This window comes from Pholcus phalangioides, unplaced genomic scaffold (genome assembly GCF_987345545.1).
Source record: "Pholcus phalangioides strain wild (caught in Gottingen) unplaced genomic scaffold, Ppha-v1.0 ptg000029l_1, whole genome shotgun sequence".
Classification (NCBI taxonomy): Eukaryota; Metazoa; Arthropoda; class Arachnida; order Araneae; family Pholcidae; genus Pholcus; species Pholcus phalangioides.
In genome coordinates, this window is record NW_028301619.1 from 2,644,674 (window position 1) to 2,664,855 (window position 20,182).

The following is a 20,182-nucleotide window of genomic DNA, read 5'->3' on the forward strand; positions in this document are numbered from 1 at the left end:
TATAGATTTATTTTCAAATATCGAACAAGGAAAAAAATTGAAAGTTACCTGTTTCCTCCCTATGCATCTTGAATCATGCTTGAACTAACGTATCCAGTAATTTGTACTGCCTCAGGCACCTACGACAGGTTTTTTTTTTGTACAGCCCACATCCTCTTTTTTTTCAGTTCTGTCCACGCAGTTGTCCTTACTTTGCCTCAAGGTAAATGTGTGTTTTGCAATAAATTAAATTCTGCATGGACGGGTGATTCAGACACATGTTTTAGCAGTCAACTAAATGAATGGGTGAAGAGAATGCAATAATATTTTAAGGAAAATTTGTAAAAAATAAAAACCTACTCTAGTATCTCCCCCAGACCTTTTAGCTGACCACATCATCCTCCTTCTGAAAAAAAATTCCATACTGATCACTTTATACCAATGCTGTCTCTACACATAGGCCCATCTGAGCACCTCAAGCATGGCCCCAACATCTTGGAGCTGAAACCTTCGGGGGGGGGGGGCATCTGGGCAAGTCTTTTCATAGGCCCTTGACTGGTTAACTTTTATTGTGAAAAACAAAAAATAATGACAATCGTTCCATGCCCCAGGGGTAGAACCCTGTCAGTCCCCACAAGGGCCCTCACAAAAATGAGATCTGGAAATTTTCTAGAGTAATCATGTAAATTTGCCAGGTAGGGCCTCTGGAACATCACTTGGCCTATGGTACTCTTAAGACGGCTTTGCTTTAGTCACACAAATAGTAATTACAAAGATTCCAAAAGATACGATTGTAGAAAGGTTTATCTATGTATCGAGTGTTGTATTAAGGTACCCCTAAACCACTAAAAGGACTACTGCACATCACGCCATGAAATTTTTACTTTTTTATTACTAGTGTTGAATTATAAAAGAAAGTTAAATGTCTTATTATGGAAAATAAAACTTTATTTATTTAGTACTAGAGCCGAAGAGTAAATAGAACGTTGCGTGACCTGTATTGTGTTAAATATTGAAACTTTCGTACATTCCATTTTTTTGTTAATTTTTAGGGAATGTATAGATATATATAGGATGCAAACAGGGAATATGGCATTTTACTCTCAAACCATTCATCCTAGAGGTATATTTTCAATTACAAAAAGTTTCCAAATATCGTGTAGTGCTCATATATGTCATTCATGTTTCAAGGCATTGTGTAGTTATCAAAATATAAAAATTAACATTTTATACAGTCCCCATGTGCCCCAAAATCCTATTAGAAAGAAAGTTTTTGTCCTGTCTCTCCTAATGCCAACAAAATTAATTCCATATTTGTAACTGCAATATTCACTGAGATATTCAAATTCGAAAAATAGAGGAAATTTGGAAAGAACAGCGTTAAATGCAGGTAAACTGCATTTTCGCTCTTTCCATATTTCGAGATATTTTTTCCCCAACTTTCCTGTTTTTAAATTTTGAATATCACGGTGAATATTGCACTTGGAAATATGGTTTTTTTTTTTGCATCAGGAGAGACAGGTAACAAACTTTCTAATTGGGTTTTAGGGCACATGGGGACTGTATAAAAAATTAAATTTTTTTATAACTTTTTTGTAATTGGAAGTATACCTCTAGGATCAATGGTTCGCCAGTAGAATGCCATACCCTCTGTTTGCTGTGCACCCTGTATATTGTAAAAGGATATAAACAGGGATGGCTCTTGGGCTGTGCACCCGTCTGGCCGCCACAGGACACAGCTATAGGGAGAAGTACTAAATCAGGAGTAAAGAGAAAAAAAAAATTGAAGAAAAGTTTACAATAAAGTGTTTTGTCTTTAAAAAAACCAAACTATATTGGATTAATGACTCTTGGAGAAAATTAATTTTTTATGCATTTAATTAGCTAGGAACACAGTTGTAAATTTTTGTCATTGCTTCACTAATGGGACTTATATGGCAAAGTAATGTATAATCCAGGGGCGGCTTAGGATATAGTGCACCTGGACAGCAAGTTGTAACAGGTGGCAGCCTAAACTTTTGTTTAGGCACATGAATTTTTAAAATTTTAGAATACATGTATAATAAAAATTCACAAGACACCATGTACTGTTACTCTTTCTTGAGCCATACCTTGACGATGTTGAGAGAACTTGAAGGAACAGACAGAGCCTGGTACCAGTGATGACAAGGAAAGAAAATGCTATCAATGAATACATATTGTATGCCCCATGTCTACAGAGGCCAAAAAATATCGTGTAATTAAAAATGATTCCACTAAATAGGGAAACCCCTTTTCTTGTTAATGGTGGTGGAATGGGTAGGAACTTTGCTTGCCTTTTTTTAGAGGGGGGGGGGCTGTGATATCGCTTTTCATTCTGCTGTACTTCATTTTTCATGACTTGACCCATTAAAGTCTTCACTCACCTCCTTGTGTGTACATAATGTTTTTCTGGGCAAGAGAGGCATGAGAAATTCTGCAGAACTTTCAGCCATAAACATCAATGTGATTGTCAGTCCTTCACGCAACATCAGAACAGAACATTTTATGGTGTCCAGACAGACGTCTGAAAGAGGAAGAAACGTCCACACACTGTCATTTTTTATATAAGCCATTGTTGAGTGTTCCAAAAAAATTTTCAGTCAATGCAAATCATCTCATCCATTACTTGCCCAGGATAAGCAATTAGATGGGATGTGAAAACCAGGGACTTGACGATTCTGTAGCATATTTTTTTTTGGTTTTTCTTGCCTAGTTGCTGCTATATGTACCAATTTTTCAGAAGTGACTTCCCAAAATCTTTGAAAAACAGAGATGTATACACAAATTTTTATTTTAATGCTAACAACAAATTTTCAGTTGAACGTCCAAAAAAAGGTGGCTTTTTTCTTTGGGGTTTTTTCTTCTTTTCTTAATCTCATTCATCTATTACCGATATCAGAAATATTTTGTAACATGAAAAGCAATTCATGCATAAAAATATTTAGAATACAAAATTTAGTCTCAAAAATCTAAGATTGCAGCCCCAATAGTTCTTTCTCTGATAAAGTCATGTGTTTGTCTACTATTAAAGTATCTGAATGTCCCTAGGTTTAGGCTGATCAAAGCTAATGTTGTTAATATTCAACCATCTATACTAGGGTGAACCAAATTGACACTGATGTTCTTAATAATAAAAACAAAGCTGCAACCTAAGAAAAACGGGGGGGGGGGGAAAGGGTCTGATGCACCATGTTTACTCTTCATTCATTCAAAATTACTTTAGGGGGAATGCCAAAATGCATACTTGACCCCAGATGACTAACTCAGTTTTTGTTTCTAGTTGCTGCCCTGGATAAAAATATCTTATATAACCTGTCAGTGAGTATCAAAAAGGGTTGCTGTTCGGAATCGACTAAGAATTGTAGGTCCTGGTTTAATTAGCCCTTGTGAGTAGAAAATAACCATGGTTCGATAAAATAATCAAATAATTATATTATATAATATATATAGTATTAGATTAGCTCCATGTTACGAGAAAAAAAAATTCAGCGAAAAACTATAAAAATAATATAGACATAGTTTTTCTCTGTCAGATTTGGAAAAAGAAAAGATTGCCACACCATGTCTGCAGTTTGATGGTTTGCCATAGCTAACATGGACATATTTATCACGAAAAATATGCCAGCTTGGTGATTACCCTGAATCATTTATCATGTTATTTGGCCAGGGATGTCCAGCCAATTTACGATCTGGCTGGCCAAAGCCCAAAATTTGGACATTGGCCTGGTCAATTTAGAATGAAATTGCTCAATTTTTTTCTTTGCCAGTAACTCATACAACTGCTATGGTTTAAAATTCTTTTTTGATGTGAGGACCCTATACTGATGTTGTGTAATTTTTTACTGTTTCAGTTTAGAGATGGTGGTACCAGATTTTATTGAACTATTTAAAGAGCGGGCTACAGCCCCCTTCTTTGTCTTTCAAGTGTTCTGTGTTACATTATGGTGCCTCGATGAGTTCTGGTATTACAGTCTCTTCACACTCGCAATGCTGATCGCCTTTGAATGCACTCTTGTTCAGCAGCAGCTACGTAATTTATCTGAAATAAGGAACATGGGGAATAAGCCGTACATGATGCAAGTATGTACTTTTTTGCTTATTTTTTTCAACCAGGGTTGGGTTTTTGAAATGTATAAAAAAAATAATTATTTTTAATTAATATTAATTAATTTTATTAATACTGTAAAATTTGCAGGCTATGTGAGTCATATAAGTAGGTTTAAAATGAAATATTCAGAATTGTTCAAAAATTTTTTTTAAAGGTTTACAGGAATCGTAGATGGCGTCCAATACCAAGTTGTGATTTACTTCCTGGAGACATTGTTTCTATAAGTAAGAAATTTCACCTTTTTTTTGGTTTGATAATCATGGTTTGCTGAAGTGTTACATGTAGTATAATTCTCTCTTATCCTCTTTAAACCTGAGCAAAAACTAACCATTATTTTATATATATATTTTTGCAATTGATTTGTGATTATTGATTGTATGTCAAAATGCCCTTTAACCACTTTACGATCAAAGACTATAATATTGCGTCCTAACTTCAGTGGAATGAATTCAAACAAGTTCACTGTTTTCTTTGCTGCTCTCTCCTGATCATCCCAAAGCTTTGTTGTAACCTTACAATTTCTTTTCCTTTTGGTTTTTTGTATACCCTGATAGTGATTTTTTTTCCCTCGCATATGATGTATCTTTCTTATAAGAGTGAAAGAGAACAGGTAGGGTGAGGATGAAAAAATAAATAACTTTGTACCTACATACTTATATCTTTTATTTGTCTTTTTTTCATTTTTTTAAATATGCGGTTAGGGCACAACGTTATATATACCATATCTATTGCAGATTCGTGAAATAGCATCCGAATTTCTTGCCCATTCGCTTGTAAGCTACTGCAGGGAGTCCCCCCATTGAGGGGTTAGAGCACTAACCTCTCGGCGAGTATAAAAAACAAACCTGCCGGAATCGGCAATAAATTTTAGGTCCCGGTCCAATTAACCCTTGTGTGCAGAAAATAACTGCGGTGCAACAAAAATGATCAATGATCAATTCGCTTGTAAGCAAAGAGGTTAAAAACAAAGAAATTTTATAATTTTTATCAATATTTTTACTAGGATCATTAGAGTTTGATACACATCTGTGTACCTCAGGTCTTGAAAAAAAAACATTAAATACAATCTCAAACGTACCCATAAGAGAGTGTACCTCTGGAGTAAAGAGGCTATAACAAAATTAAGATTGAATCTGTTCATTTTATTATATTCTTGCTTTGATATTGTCAGTGTGTAATGCTGTTTTTATTCAGGTAGGTCTTACAATGACAACCTTGTTCCATGTGACTTACTTCTCCTTCGAGGCCAATGCATTGTTGATGAATCAATGCTCACTGGAGAATCAGTTCCACAGATGAAAGTAAGTTCTCTCTTTATTCCTGCTTTCAAAAGCAATTCTGAATTATTATTCAATATTCATTAAATACAATGATATTAGATGATTCACAACAGATGAGAAAGCCCAAAAAAGTTATTTTCTTGTAGCCGTTGAGTGTGTGGTGCTATTACAAAAAATGCAGATTACCATCAGCAAATAATTGGCAATTCCATAAATTTGGCCCATAATAAATATTCTTGTGAAGTAAAGGCAGTTGTAACTGATAAATGCGAATTTCCAAGACTATAAAAGTATATGGTTCTCTTCTCATTAGCTCAACTTATTTGGACCATTTTTAATACATGATGCTGTGCTAAAACAAGTGGTTAAAATTCAAAACTACTTTAGAAACCATTTATCTTTAGCATGGCTTAATGGCTTAGTGAAATAGTCAATAAAACTGCAATTACCTGTCGACAAACAATGGAAAAAAAGGCTTGTTGTGTAGTAAGGTTTTAAGACAAGTAAATGTCTTAAAACCTTATTACACAACAAGCCATTTTTTCAAAAGATAGTGGTAGATCATGAAAATATGAAATTGATTAAGGAATTGTTCTCTTGTTAACAATTATTACTTGTACTAACAAATGCAGAGATCTTTCATCTCAACTTAAGCCAATAAGTGTCACGTTGGACATTCTCTAAAAGATACAGCTACAATTGCAGATGTATGCCATGTTTGGCTAAGCCTTCTGAAAGAAAATGTGCTTCAGCCTCATATCAAAAAAATATGAAATGGGATGGATCTGTAGAAGTGTAAATTTTGATTCCTTTTAATTTTTTTTTTTTTTTTTTTTGCAACAATGAATTTGTTGAAAGTGGGGATAAAAGTGCCTATTCCTGTGTGTGTGTGTAATAATCTCTTGTGAAAAAAAATTGTGAAATTAATTTTAAAAAAAATTATAGTCTTGAATTAACTTTGAACCCTTCCCTTATCACTGGGACACATGTCCCATGAGCATTTTATTATTTTATTAATATCTTTTCAAAATTGATTTGAATAAAAGATAAATTGCTCATTGTATTTTAATCATTATAACAATACCACTGGGACATGTTTGTCTCACTAAAACACAATGGGACACATGACCCCTCTGATCCCTCTTCTCCCTGGTGATTTTTTGATTTTTTATATATTTTTAGGATATTGATTTGTATTATTGTAGTTAATTTATTGAAGTGCTTATTTTTTTTCTCAGAGATAAAAGGTAGTGAAAGGGTTAAAGTATTGATTTTGCAAAGTTTTTCAAATTCATTTTATGTTAATAGTGCAAGGTTTTCCAACTGAATGTCTGCGGAACCCTAGGGTTCCGTGAGAGCTTTTTTGGGTTCTGCGGAATCAAAAGTGACTGAACCCCGAAAATCCCTGAACCCTGATTTTTTTTTTTTTTTTTCTGAAATTTTTCTTGTTGCTGTTTCACCTGAAGCAATTTTTAATAAGAAGACTTTCTCGGAATTGGTATTTCCGAAACACAAGACCTACATGAAGATTTTATGAGGGTCTTCTTCCAAAGATGAACTTTTAAATTGTTTTTTGCATTCTCTGTGGGTTGCCGCCTCTCTTCTTTCGAATGTCCAACTGAGCTTCATGATGTCGGATTCTTATCGCTTTTCTGAATAGAAAATCCTAAATATCAATCGTAAGACACAGAAAAGGAAAAAGTTCATTTTCTAACTTGCCTGTAATTTTTCCCACTTTCAGATTCTTTACCACAAATGGAACCTTGTTTATACGACGTTCAAGAGGTCACGTCAAAATGTTATGTATGAGTGAAAATTGTACAACTGGAACTTCGCTTAAAATGATCCCATCCCCTGCCCCATAGACCTCAAAGACAATATCACAAAATTTCAATGGTTTTAATTGCATTTTGATTGTTATATAATAATCAGTCTTGAGAATGATTACCCCCCCCCCAAAAATTAAATTTTTCAAAATCATATAAATTACTTTAATAATTAATTCACATTACATCACTGTTGCTTAAATCTTGTGAGTATTCTTATATTGATCTTTTGAATATTTGAAAGAAACAAATGTAATTTTTCACTGTTTCAAGAAGAAATTTTTTTTTTGTTTCCCATATCTAAAAGCAAAGCAGATAATGAATCAAATCTAGCTCTCTAAAAGTTGCCTAAAAGAAAAGAACCGAAGTACTGGACATTAGTGTTTCTCAAACCATGTGTCGCAGCTCTCTGGGGCATCGCCAAACTTTGTCAAAGGCGTCACGGCTAGCTGTCGACATTGCTGATTGCCTGTTTAGTGCTTTGAAGGGGTATTCTCATCTGAGCCCATGATTTCAGTTTGTGTGCTGAAATCTGAATAATTTAATCTTCATGTTTACTATAGCTGGTGTTGGTGTGGCAGACTGAACTGGGGGGGGGGATTTGCTCTTTATCTTCCTTTGACCTCTTGTTCTATATTTTTTGTGAGAATGGTGTATGCCAAAATTCACACTCAACCGGGTGACCAAGTACAGTGAGTAGTAATTTTTTTCCTTTGTTCTGTAAATTATTTTATTAATATTTATCATTAAAACTATTTTTAATTAACTATTATCATGAAACATTTTTTACTATTTTCTTATTCTTTTGACAGCTTCTTGTATTTTGTGAATTATAATAACAATACTTGAATGAGAAATCAGTGAAACTTTGTATTAGTTGTCATGATTGGTGGTTATTTGTGGAATACAAATTACATAGCAGTGGATTATGGTAGATCAGGTCTATAAGATACTCAAGAACTGTGCCACAAGAAGGTCAGAGATGTTGTGTGTTCTATACCCTCTTTTGTTCTTGCCAGTCTCTTTTCTGCTTCGAGAACTATTACAAAAACAGCGCCATGATGATCAAACTGCAGATTGTTATTGAGGAAAGTCTGTACACCAAACTTTTGGCGTAAGAACCTCTCGGTGAGAAACGTAAAAAAACGCATTCGGAATCGGTTGTGAACTGTATAAGTAACGGTGTAATTAGTCCTATTATGTAGAAAATGAAGGTGGTGAAGAAAAATGATTAAATGACATGTTTTTCGTTATTCTGAAGATATGTGTACATTGATGCAGGGCCATGTTAAAATAACGAATTCACTATTTAGAAAGTACTCGCTTCGGCAGTACATATACTAAAATTGGAACGATACAGAGAAGATTAGCATGGCCCCTGCGCAAGGATGACACGCAAAATCGTGAAGCGTTCCACATTTTTCTGCCTCTTTTGAGGTAACGGAAGTAAGGTGCTTTGCATCAGTCCGGGGCTGTGAGCGGTTCTATCTATCTATTTAGAAATTTCAATGCGAGGTTTTTTTAGCAAGCTTGACAAACATTAATTAACACAATTAAACATTAATTAACACAATTAAACATTAATTAACACAATTAAACATTAATTAACACAATTAAACATTAATTAACACAATTAAACATTAATTAACACAATTAAACATTAATTAACACAATTAAACATTAATTAACACAATCTTGACAATTAACATTTTTACCAAAACGATGAAATAGCCAAATATTATTATGAAAAATAATTCTGTCCTTAAAATATGACTCGTATGGTCACACTATGTGTAACAAATATTCATATATTTAGGCACTTATTATCTACTATAAGTTTTGATCCTTATACCGCAGAGAGAATGTAGACTTGGGACATCCTGCATATTAAAAAATATTCAAAATTTGTTAAGGGTTGGTTCTGTGGAATATCCTCGTAATCATCGAGGGTTCCGCGCGAGCTTTCACGTTGGAAAACCCTGTACTAGTGCTTATTCTTATTGAATTTTATCTTGTATATTTGTCTATTTTAAAATGTACGTAAATACAAAAATTTGTTTTCTATGTTAATTCAGGAGCCTGTTGAGACTCTGGACCAGGATGAGGTTTTTGATATCAATCAACATGGTAGATTGCATGTGCTATATGGTGGAACAAAAGTCTTGCAAAATACAGGCCCTGGAAAAAATAGTCCTGGACTTAGAGGTGCTTATATTTTCAATAAAAAAGAATATATACAGGGTAAGCAAAAATCTGTAGAAACTTTAAAAATTCCTAAAAACCGAAAATATAATCAAAATAAAAAATGGTTTGCAGGGTTAGCATTGCTAAGTCACAGGGATTTTTTTAAGACAGAAAAAAAATAACACAAAAACGGCCAATAGGTGGCACTAACATACACAAATCAAAGAAAAGATACACAATTAATGAACAGAATGCCTCCAAATCGCTTATTACAGCAGTATGTGTTCCACATGACTGTCACTACCACTGGGGATAACACATTGCAGGCAAGTCACAAATTCAGCAACAGCAGAGTGCAACTGGTCCACATACACTGTTTACAACAGTAAACTGGTTGGGGATTAGAAGCGCAAGTTCTTATAACCATCTCATTTGCATATTTCCACCAAAGTCTCTCGTACCAGTGCCACCTATCGGCCTGTGACTTAGCGATGCTAACCCTGCAAACCATTTTTTATTTATTTTTCCGGTTTTTATTCATTTTTAAAGTTTCTATGGACTTTTTGCCCACCCTGTACTTCTATCTTTGTATTAGAAGTTTATGTTTTATCATTTTATAGGGTTGTCATTTTCTAAAACCTGAAAATGAGAGCACTCCCATGACAAAGCCATTTGTCTCTGTTAAAAGAATATGGCACTACATCTCGTAACCAAACTTATACAGGACTGTAAAAGACTATCCTTTAGTCTCTGACCACCTAACCAATCACATCCTTCTGCCATTCATGCAAGTGGATAGAGCATGTCTTTTAGCATTGACCAGTAAAAGGTTGCTCACTTAAGTTGCTCACAACCCCTTTTTTACGCAACCAGGCTCATTTGGGATTTCTAATTTATGAGCAGCTTAGGTATCCTTAACATTGCTCTGCGGTGGTCAAAATATCAAATAGAATGCTGTGTGTTTCATGCTTCAAAGGTCTCTTCCCAGTCTTAAAATGTTATTCTTTCACTTTTCGAGGCTTAGTTCATCCTGGCCTAAAGTAGGCTGTACTGTTTGAAAGCCATTAGAAGTGGCATTTGAAGGAGTTCTTTCAGAACTGCTAGAATGTAAAGAAAATTGTGTGGTAATTTTTTTGGAAAGCTATGTGTTATATAAAGCAGAGCCATAACTAATATTTTTGCCGCCCCCAACTTTAAAATTCAATAATTTTATAACGGTTTTCTTTCTTCCTACTTAAACCTGCCTGCATCCCCTTAAATTTTGCCACCCAGGGAAGTTGCCCGCCCTCTCTAGCTCCAGCCCTGCATAAAGTCTGCAAAAAATATTAGTGCTGGAAGTGGAGCATGTGATGAAAAAGAGCATGCAATGAATTGCACGGGACAAAAGTTGTCTTCTAAAATTAATGCAACAACAAGAAATTCATTGCTAATGAAAAGAAAAAGAGAAATTAAAGTTCGCAACCTACAATATTAGAGTTTTAAAGGGAAAAAGTATCACTTGTTATAGCAGCCTTATGATTTAAGGAAGGCCTCTGAAATTTGGCTGCTGAGCGAAACTCGTAATTTATTGAAAAAATGCAAAGCTGGCTAGCATTTTTTGAACTTTAAAGTATCAACAAAGTACCAGAAAAACGTCCAGATCGCAGAGTGTTAGAGAACCAATCTCAATATCTCGCTGAAGCAAGAAAATTCTCTAATTAAAAGTTCAAAAGACTGGATACCAAGGGGAGATAAAAATGAAGTTTGGAAAGTAAAAAAAAAATTGTAAGTAATTGCAGGAAATCGAATCACCAATCCCTCGCAGTCTGCATGAATGGTCTAGCATTAAGCTACACATGACTGACATTTTATTTTCTTAGAGCGTATAGCATACATAGCAAAGTTCACTAAAGGGTCATTCCATGTCAAATCACCCGGCCATGACACCCATAGTCTCAGATTTCAATGATTTTTTTTTTTTGAATGTATCGAAAATCTGAAAAGTTATGATATATTTTCACAAATATTGCTTGAATGGGGTTAGCCTAAAAGACGTCATTTGTGAGGTTAGAAAACATTTTTTTTCTCAAAGTTTTGAGATGTGTACATGAAATTTTGCATGGCCAATAAGGATGGTAGAAGTAATTAAAGTTATTTTCTTTCAATATTTAACTCTATAAAGTCCAAAATGGCCAATGACAGCCTTGATAGGTCTTATCGGTATGTTTTGGATTTATGAAGGGTCAGGGCTGGGTTAGGAATTTCACAGCCTGGTGCGAAAAAGATTTCATGCAGTTGCTCCCGAATCAAATACTGGGATTCCCAATGATAAAGAAAAACATTCTGAAACACGTTAGAACTGTATTTGAAAATGTAGATTAATTTATAAAATTACTACAGTATATTCCGCTCAACGTTCCCACTTAAAAAGTTTTCTCGTTTAGTAAGACTTTTTTTTGTAATCCTAACTTTTACTAACACTTATTGAAATTTCCCGCTTAAAGCATTTTCCTGCCTACAACATTTTTCATGACAAGTTTTTGGGAAACTCTATAAGTAGGGCTCATTGTATGCGAGCTCTTCAATGTTATTAGTTGTTTAAAACCAAGAGTTTCTTGCCACAAATAAAATCCAAGATTATAATCTTAATATTTGATTATTCAAATTCGAAAAGACACCCTGGTATAGGTTTTCAAGAGGAAAAAATTACTAGATTTATTTTGTGGTGTCTCTTTTTGTTTGATGCTCTGAGCATGTTTTTTTTTTCTTGGTTATTCTTTAATGGCAGAAAGAAAGGCCAGACTTTTTCCAGGGGGTAAAGAATGTGACCACCCGCATACACTCTTTTCCTTTTTGAAATAAGCTAATGCCGTACCTAATAATATCCTCCTTTCACAATGAATAATAGTTTAATGGGGAAAAAATTAAATTTTAATCAAATATTTCCAAAACATCTGCTGAGAAAGAAAAGGGTTTCTTTTAGAAGAATTTGGCCCCTGAAATTGTGTCCTGGTGCGACTGCACCTTTCACACCCTCCTAAGTCCGGCCCTGTGAAGGGTGAAGAAAAAAATGAAATATTTCGTCAGAGGCAAAAACCTGAAAAACAAGTCTCATAGAAGGGTGAGGAGAAAAAGAGTAAAACGGGAGAAAAAAGATTGGTCAAAACTTGAACAAGTGTTTTGGGGGGGGGGGGGGGAAAGAACCGGCTGTAAAAGAGTTAAACTTGAAAAAAATTTCTGTATGATCTAATTTTTGATTGTCTTTGAGGGACACGATTCCCACCCCCCACATGCGCATCTGATCTCAATATGTGGCAGGATGGGAGGCAGAGCTGACAAAATTTTACTGACGAGGGGGAAGAGAAGGTCAAAAATAGCTAAAAATCTGCTGATGTACCTCTGGACACAGGGCCGTCATTTCAACTTTTTCCAGGGGGGCAAATAACATGTACTCAATGTATTTATATTTTTATGTATATATATTTGTATATATATACCATTTTTAGTGTATTTTCAAAAGCCTTGGCCCCCAAATGATGGGCCTGCCTGGGCACATAACACTGCCTGATGTGCCAGAGAATATTTAGAGGTTTTATGGTTTCAAAACCTGCTCGCACTCCTTTTCTAAATCTTGTTGATTTCAGGTATTACTTCTATTCATCAAGGAAAAGTATTGCCATGGTGACTGTAGAAATACGTGGCTACCTCAACTGGGCTGTCACTGGACAGTTTGAGAACCAATCTCTCCATCTAAATCAGTCCAAAATAAGCCATAAATAAATCCTCTTTTAGTTTGCCATTCTGGGCATACAATAACGTTGGCGCTTGAGCATACAATAAATTTTTCCTTTGTCCTATTCTATAAGGCAGTGATCCCAAATTTAATGTGCCTAGAATGGATTTATAATTTTTATGAAGATGAAATTTCCAGTTTTTATTGCTGAATACTTTTATTTCATCAACTGTAACATAAGTTATTATACCATTGACACAAGTGACTTGTTTTTTGTTTCTGAGCACAATGGTGCAGTAAGGACTGTATTGGGTATAACTGCTATACCAAAAGAGTCCAGCAAAACTCATTTAGTTCAACAAAAGAAAGTCGCAGAATTTTACTTCAGGTATATGGTAGAAACTAGTGTCTAATCCCTTATGTTTTTGAAAATATAGCTGTAATATCTTTACTGTCAAATTTGGGTGTGTTTCTATATTTTTATTTCTAATTATAAAATTAAAATTTTTATCCTTTCATTCAGCTGCTGACAATGGTTGTGTGGCATATGTGTTAAGGACGAGCTTCAGTACATCTCAGGGCAAGTTACTCAGAACAATTTTGTTTGGTGTTAAAAGAGTTACAGCCAATAATCTAGAAACATTTTGTTTCATTTCATTTCTACTTGTGTTTGCTGTTGCAGCGGCAGCATATGTATGGATTAAAGGTATGTAAACTTTTATTTTGTGTTTCTTTTGCTGTATAAAATTATTGCATTCACACCCAGCTGTAACCAACCATAACCATAGCTCATGGGTAGGAAATGACTGACTCATTGAGCCCATATATCCTTTATCTTGGTGACCTGGGGTGATTGCAAAATGAAGGGAAAAACTATGAAATGCTAGCAAATAACAGATTTGTATCGCTAAACATTTTTTCGGCACTGAAGTGCTAGAACATTTCTCTTGTCTTCATTCTTAGTCTCAGTCAGTCATTTCCTGCTTAGAAGTTGCAGATGCAACTTTCACTACTTTGAGGAAAAAATTTTGTTAATCTGCTGCAGTGAATAATTTCTATATAATAATTTGATTCACCAATATTAAAATTTTGATGACTAAGCTTTTGGTCACATTTTTGTAGAAAAGATGTCGATTTTTTTGCATTTGCATCCATACACCATTTGTAAATTGTTAAAAAATTATTTTTTTATAAATTAATTTTTAGAAATCGTTTTATTCAAAATCTGTGAACTATATGCAGAAAAATATCCATTCATTAGCTGTAAAAAATCAGTAATTTCCTTTTAGATGTTCTAATTTACAATAAGTTTACAATTTTCTTCAACTCAGCTTGTGTTCTTTATAAAATAATAAATTGAAGAAGTAGAAACTAAAAGAAAAAATGGTTTGATTGAGATACATTAATAAGTGCAAATATTTTTCATATTTTCAGTTAAGTTATTGCAAAATGCATTTTGAACGTATTTGTTTGTTATGTTCATCTTTTTTTATTAGTTTATACAGAGTGCATAGCTACCAACATGTACTCCATTGTACTGGCAAACTGTTGATCCTAAAGGAATATTTCCAATTAGTAAAAGTATGAGGTCATTCAAGTATTATGTCAGCATCGGGGGGGGGGTTTCGAATTTGCTGACTTTTGATGACAAGGGGGGGAGGGGGTTTGAAGGTTGCTTACGTCATCAACCACCCCTTTTTGAAGATATGAAATACTATAAGCTACTGACGAAATTTTGCTGACGGGGGAGGGGGGTCAGTGTTTTTTCTGACTTTTGCTGACAAGGGGGGGCGAGGGGGGTCAAAAATGGTTGAAAATCTGCTTACATAATACTTGAATGACCCCTATCTAAATAGGGTGTAGAATTCTAATACTATCCCATTTTCCCCCAACTTTTCATTTTCAAATTGAAATATTGCAGTGAACATTTCACTTGTAAACTTGGTTTTTTTGCTATCAGGAGAGACAGGGCAACTACTTTCTCATTAGGTTTTTGAACACAGGATATCCATATACAAAGGTTTTTTTGTCATTTCAATAACTATACAACCCCTTGCAACATGAATGATGCATCTGAGTTCTACGCATTATTCGGGCACTTTTTCTAACTGGAAGTATGCCTCTAGGATCAACAGCTTGCCAATAAAAATGTTGTGCATGATGGTAGCTATGCACCTTGTATATAGTATCAGTTATACTGAGTAAAACATTTAAACTAAAGCATAAATTGTTAATTTTTTTGCATTGCATATTGTAGGTACAGAAGATCCAACTCGCAACAGGTATAAGCTTTTTCTTGAGTGTACTCTGATTCTTACCTCAGTCGTTCCTCCAGAACTTCCCATCGAATTATCACTTGCAGTGAACACATCGTTATTAGCACTTTCCAAGCTACGTAAGCAATTAGTTATTTATGTTGATTGAAATTATTACAAAGCTGGGGAATAGACAAACCATACCTCTGGTTTCTTATATATGTACAGGGCACTTGATTTACATAATCATTTTATGAAATCATCAAGGATCATCAATGAATCATCAATTTATTTTAAAATGATAGCATATATATATAGATTAAAATGTTTACAAAATAATGATTATTTGTCCTTTGAAATCTCATTTCTGTGGTATACGTGTAATTGCAGTCATGCTGGTCAATCTTATCGATAAAATCTTGTGTCTAAGCTGTATAAACTTTGTGTCTTATGAAGAAAAAAATGACTAAAGTGTGTGTTATGTAGTGCTTTATGTTAAAATATTGTGTATGGTGTTTCTGAACCAAAATATGAGTTAATTACAAATCAGGTTTGGAGTGATTGTGTTTTATTAATTATTACACATATAAAAATAAACAATATGAACAAATTCAGAAATGGGCAATTTTCATGTTTTTATCCATATAATATCCAGATATGGGGCATCTGAAATCTAAATGCTATAGTGTAGAAAGTGAACAGAATTTCCCTAAAATTTATTTTTTGCTGCAGTCTCAAAAACAAATTGAAGAAAAAAAAATGAGACTGCTTAAACAATTGAGACGGCTTAAATAGTCTTTTTAAACTAAAAAACAGTCTCTCGGGTATTACTTATTTCATTCCGTTAAAGTTATGGTTGTTTCCACTATTAAAATATTATAGCCACTTCTAACAGGGAAGGGCTAGCACAAAAAAGTTTATTACGTTGATGAGAATATCCCACAAAGTTGGATTGGTCAATATGGTAATGACGACTTGTCTGTTTTTAGGTGGTCTTCCAGTTTTCGTAATCTTATAAAGTTGTGATGTTTTCCCTTTGGGGTATATGTAGAAGATACTGTCTATTTGTCATCATTTCTAGCAACATTGAATGAGCTTTGGGGGCCATATTGCCATCACTTTGGTAAACAAACAGGGATATACTTCAACTGAATTTGACTACTAAATTGACATAGATCATTCTATGAAAGGGAGGCACGTGTTGAACAATTTTAGTGGCTGGTATAAAAAATTTACTGTTAATATGAGGTATTTACCTTTCTTATGAGATATTGTTCGTTTTTATATTTGTAATAATTTTTTAAATATAATCACTTCAAATTCAATAGTTCTGTTGTAATTATCCTGTATTTGAAGCAATGGGTAGCTTTATCGTTACGTTTTATATTTTATATGTAACAAAATTTTCATTCCTAAATTTTTAACTAATTTTAATTTTTATACAGAGATGCTGCTGTCTCTAATTTACCTTTTTCCCGGTACCAGGTAAATTAGGTTTTTTTAAAAAAAAACCCTAAAAAAAGACAATCTGGGTCCTTTTTTGAGTGAAAGTAGTTCCCTCACAAAAAAAAGTATGGTCCCCCATCATTCACTGGTATTTCTGTGAATTTTTTCCAGCATGTCCCACATCTTATCTGCTTTATCTATTTATTGAGAGAGTGGCGGGCCATGTTCTGGTCAGGAGGAGGTATCTCTGTGAATCAAATAAGTAATTCATTTCTAAAAACATGTTCTACACAAAGGTTCATTGAAAAAATACTAATTTACCAACTTATAACTAGGTTATTTTGCTTTCATTGTCTGCTAGTAGAAAAATCTTGCAAAGAAGCCCATTAACACTAACAATTTAACATATGTAATAAATCTAAAACAAATATACAGTTTCTGCTTATAACATTCCTATTTAGAACGTTTTCCCGCTTAGTATGACTTATTTTCATGGTCTCAAGTAATTCTCATTAAGATTTCCTGTTTAAAGCGTTTTCCCACTCACGTTTTTTATGATGGTTTTTTTTAAAAATGTAAGGTTCCACTGTAATTAAAAGTTAGGCACACAAATATTTATATATTTATTAATAAATCAATCTAGAAATTCCCTATGTCATTGTTTTACATTTAATGTTGCTTTTTATCATGCGCTTTTTAATTTTTTGACATGACAAAAGGACAATCTTCTTTTTTATAATCACTTGTTTTGGCGCAGTTTGACCAAATTGGTCTTTGCGCCAATAAATTTAAAATCCAATCCAATCCTAGAAATTTCTTTCTAATTGATTTTCTATTTCGTTATAAAAATCTTAGCTCTTCCAATAATATTTTCCGATTAAATTTAAAACAAATGAGATTCTGACACTTATCTTCTGATTCCCCTATTCATATAAATTCTTGTGGAGCAATTTCCTGGTGGAATGATTTTCTTTTCCCTTGATGATGGTCCACCATTCTGATCTGTCACCATTTAACTGCCACATACTATCACACTTGAATCTAGGAGCTATGTCAGATTTGTGTTGCTGAAACTTAACAGTATGCTTGTGTTTGTGTGCCAGGGTTTTGGGTTCAGTAGGTGGTGCCATCTATCCACCAAATTGAGAATGTATGGATTTGAAATTTAATGCATATGTGTGTGTTGTAGGTCAGTGTGATTGTCGTGGCAACCAGAGTTTTTTTTAAAGAAATAGCCAACTCTAAATTGGAAAACCTTAAAAAATCTTATTTGCCAATTACCACTGCACAATTGTGGGTTCCAGTTATAGATTTTTACCAAAGGAAAAATTTGAGGAGGATATGGGGCTGTGCCTCCTCTAAGAGGATAAAAATATTTTTAAACATTTTTGTAGAAAATTAATAAAGGATTTTTTTTTTCAATATTTTATCTGTTGATTAAATTTTTTTTTTGAGTGTTAGTGACCCACAATTTCTGTAGAAGAAATCCTTGTGTCCCTTTAAAAGCTGATTCTGAGTACACACCCATGATTTTTACAACGGTGTCAACCACATAGCAGGTAGATGACAAAACTGGATATTCAAGGTCGAGTTTTACTGATTCGGTTTTTTTTTAAATCAATGATCTACAATTTGAATGGCTGTTCCAATGGTGCATTTACAATCTTGTAGGAATGAGGTGAATTTATGGCGTATAGACGTTGTCATTGATTGCCGATACATAATGTGTTGGTGACCTCATATAATTATGTTTGCTTATACAGTCAAACCTGGTTATAACAAACGTAGAAGGTGCCACGAAATTGTGTTGGTACAACCTAGGTTGACGTTTCCTAGATGTTTTTTGATCAAAAATATAATCTGAGGCAATCAAATACTTTACATGAAGTTTTTATTTTTTTGATTAACCCATTAACGATGACTTCGATTTTTTTTTAAAAACAAAAAATAATGAATGGAACCACTTCCGCCATTTATTTTCAAAGGAAAAAAAACTTAAAATTTAGAATGGCAAATTTTCTTACCAACCGGCGGTAATGGGTTAAGGTGACCAATTTGATCAAGAAAAATATGGGAAATTGGGATAAAATTAATATGGGACATTGCTGGTTCTTGCCAAACATGTTGACAAATGTTGACAAAGTTTCAAAATACTGTTTATAAAATAACCCTTTGGCTGAGAAAAAAAAGTGCTTCCGCAAGTCTATAAAAATATTTGCCAAGTTTTCTTTTATCATTTTAATATAGTCTAATCACAATTTATAAATTATACAAAATATTTTTTCATTACTGATTCTAGTAAGGATTGGGAATTAAAGCAAGCTTCATTGAAAAAACAGGGAATTTTTATAAGGAAATAGTCAGAAAGGGCAAAATACAGGGATGTTTTGTATACTGGTCATGTGAATGAGCAAATTGGAGCGTCAGACATGTAATAAATATTTTTTGAAGCGAAACTTCTTTAGTGACATAAGAGTGAAATTTTTTGTTAGGGAAAGAAAATCAGTCACAAAGTGGAATGCTTACTTTTACTTTAATGCTTTCCTTAAAACTGGTGCTGTAGAATGACTGATTGTGATGTAGGCCCAAGAAACAGATGGATTGTGGTGGGAGGGAGAAATGTCAATAGAGATTCGGCTGTGTAAGAAAAGATTGGTTTGGACGCTTTTTTTGGGTCATACAAAGACAGCCTATTACCTTTCCCTACCACCTGGGATGCCTCTGGAATTGCAGAATGACCCCTTTAGTATGATGGGCAAGGCACATACTTTGGAAGAAAAGGAAATTGGGTTAGGGTGGAGTGGGAAAAATGTTTTTTTCCCACACTATTCCTGCAACCTAAGGGTTAAACAACCTAGAAGTTTCACTTTTATCATGCAAGATTGTCACACAGATTTTTTTTTTCAAGGTTAGGTATAAACAGAATAATAAATATTCCGATTTTGTAGATGTGATCAGCACTAATTGTAGGAATTTCTTGTGGAACCCTCATTAAAACAGAAACAAAAGTGATGAAAAGTTTGTCATTATATCCAAAGTGGTTGCTTTTCATCGACATTATGAACAAGGTTCATTGACATTATTCTCTTACGAATCGGTCTGGACCTCTAATTATTGACGTTATAGGCAAGATGTTATTACAACAGAGTTTGACTATATTGACATAATCATTATCCGGTTGCTCCCCCCAGACTTTCAAGTCTATCTCCCTGTATGTCCCCATTGTCTTAGAAATTTGCAACCTGCTACTGGAATCGCAGTTTAAAAAAAAATTTAAGTCATTGGACAGACAAGGTTCAAGCTGCATGTTGGACAGTAGAAACTTCTCATTTGAATCTTTTTGAGAAGCACACCTGTGACATTCCCTTTGT

General features: G+C 34.0%; 1 protein-coding gene and 1 non-coding gene across 2 annotated transcripts in view; both read left to right on the forward strand.

Annotated features, from left to right (window-relative positions):
• The window catches only part of LOC149067581 (endoplasmic reticulum transmembrane helix translocase), a 121,279-nt gene that overhangs the window by 33,237 nt on the left and 67,860 nt on the right, over window positions 1-20,182 (forward strand). Inside the window, exons 4-9 of the mRNA XM_089252424.1 lie at window positions 3,852-4,080; window positions 4,263-4,332; window positions 5,303-5,409; window positions 9,290-9,419; window positions 13,634-13,816; window positions 15,368-15,505. Of these exons, the coding sequence (XP_089108550.1) occupies window positions 3,852-4,080; window positions 4,263-4,332; window positions 5,303-5,409; window positions 9,290-9,419; window positions 13,634-13,816; window positions 15,368-15,505 (857 nt within the window). The remainder of the gene's footprint in view (window positions 1-3,851; window positions 4,081-4,262; window positions 4,333-5,302; window positions 5,410-9,289; window positions 9,420-13,633; window positions 13,817-15,367; window positions 15,506-20,182) is intronic.
• On the forward strand, window positions 8,531-8,637 carry LOC149067582 (U6 spliceosomal RNA). Its single transcript, XR_016195342.1, has one exon. It is a non-coding gene; the product is annotated as a U6 spliceosomal RNA (small nuclear RNA).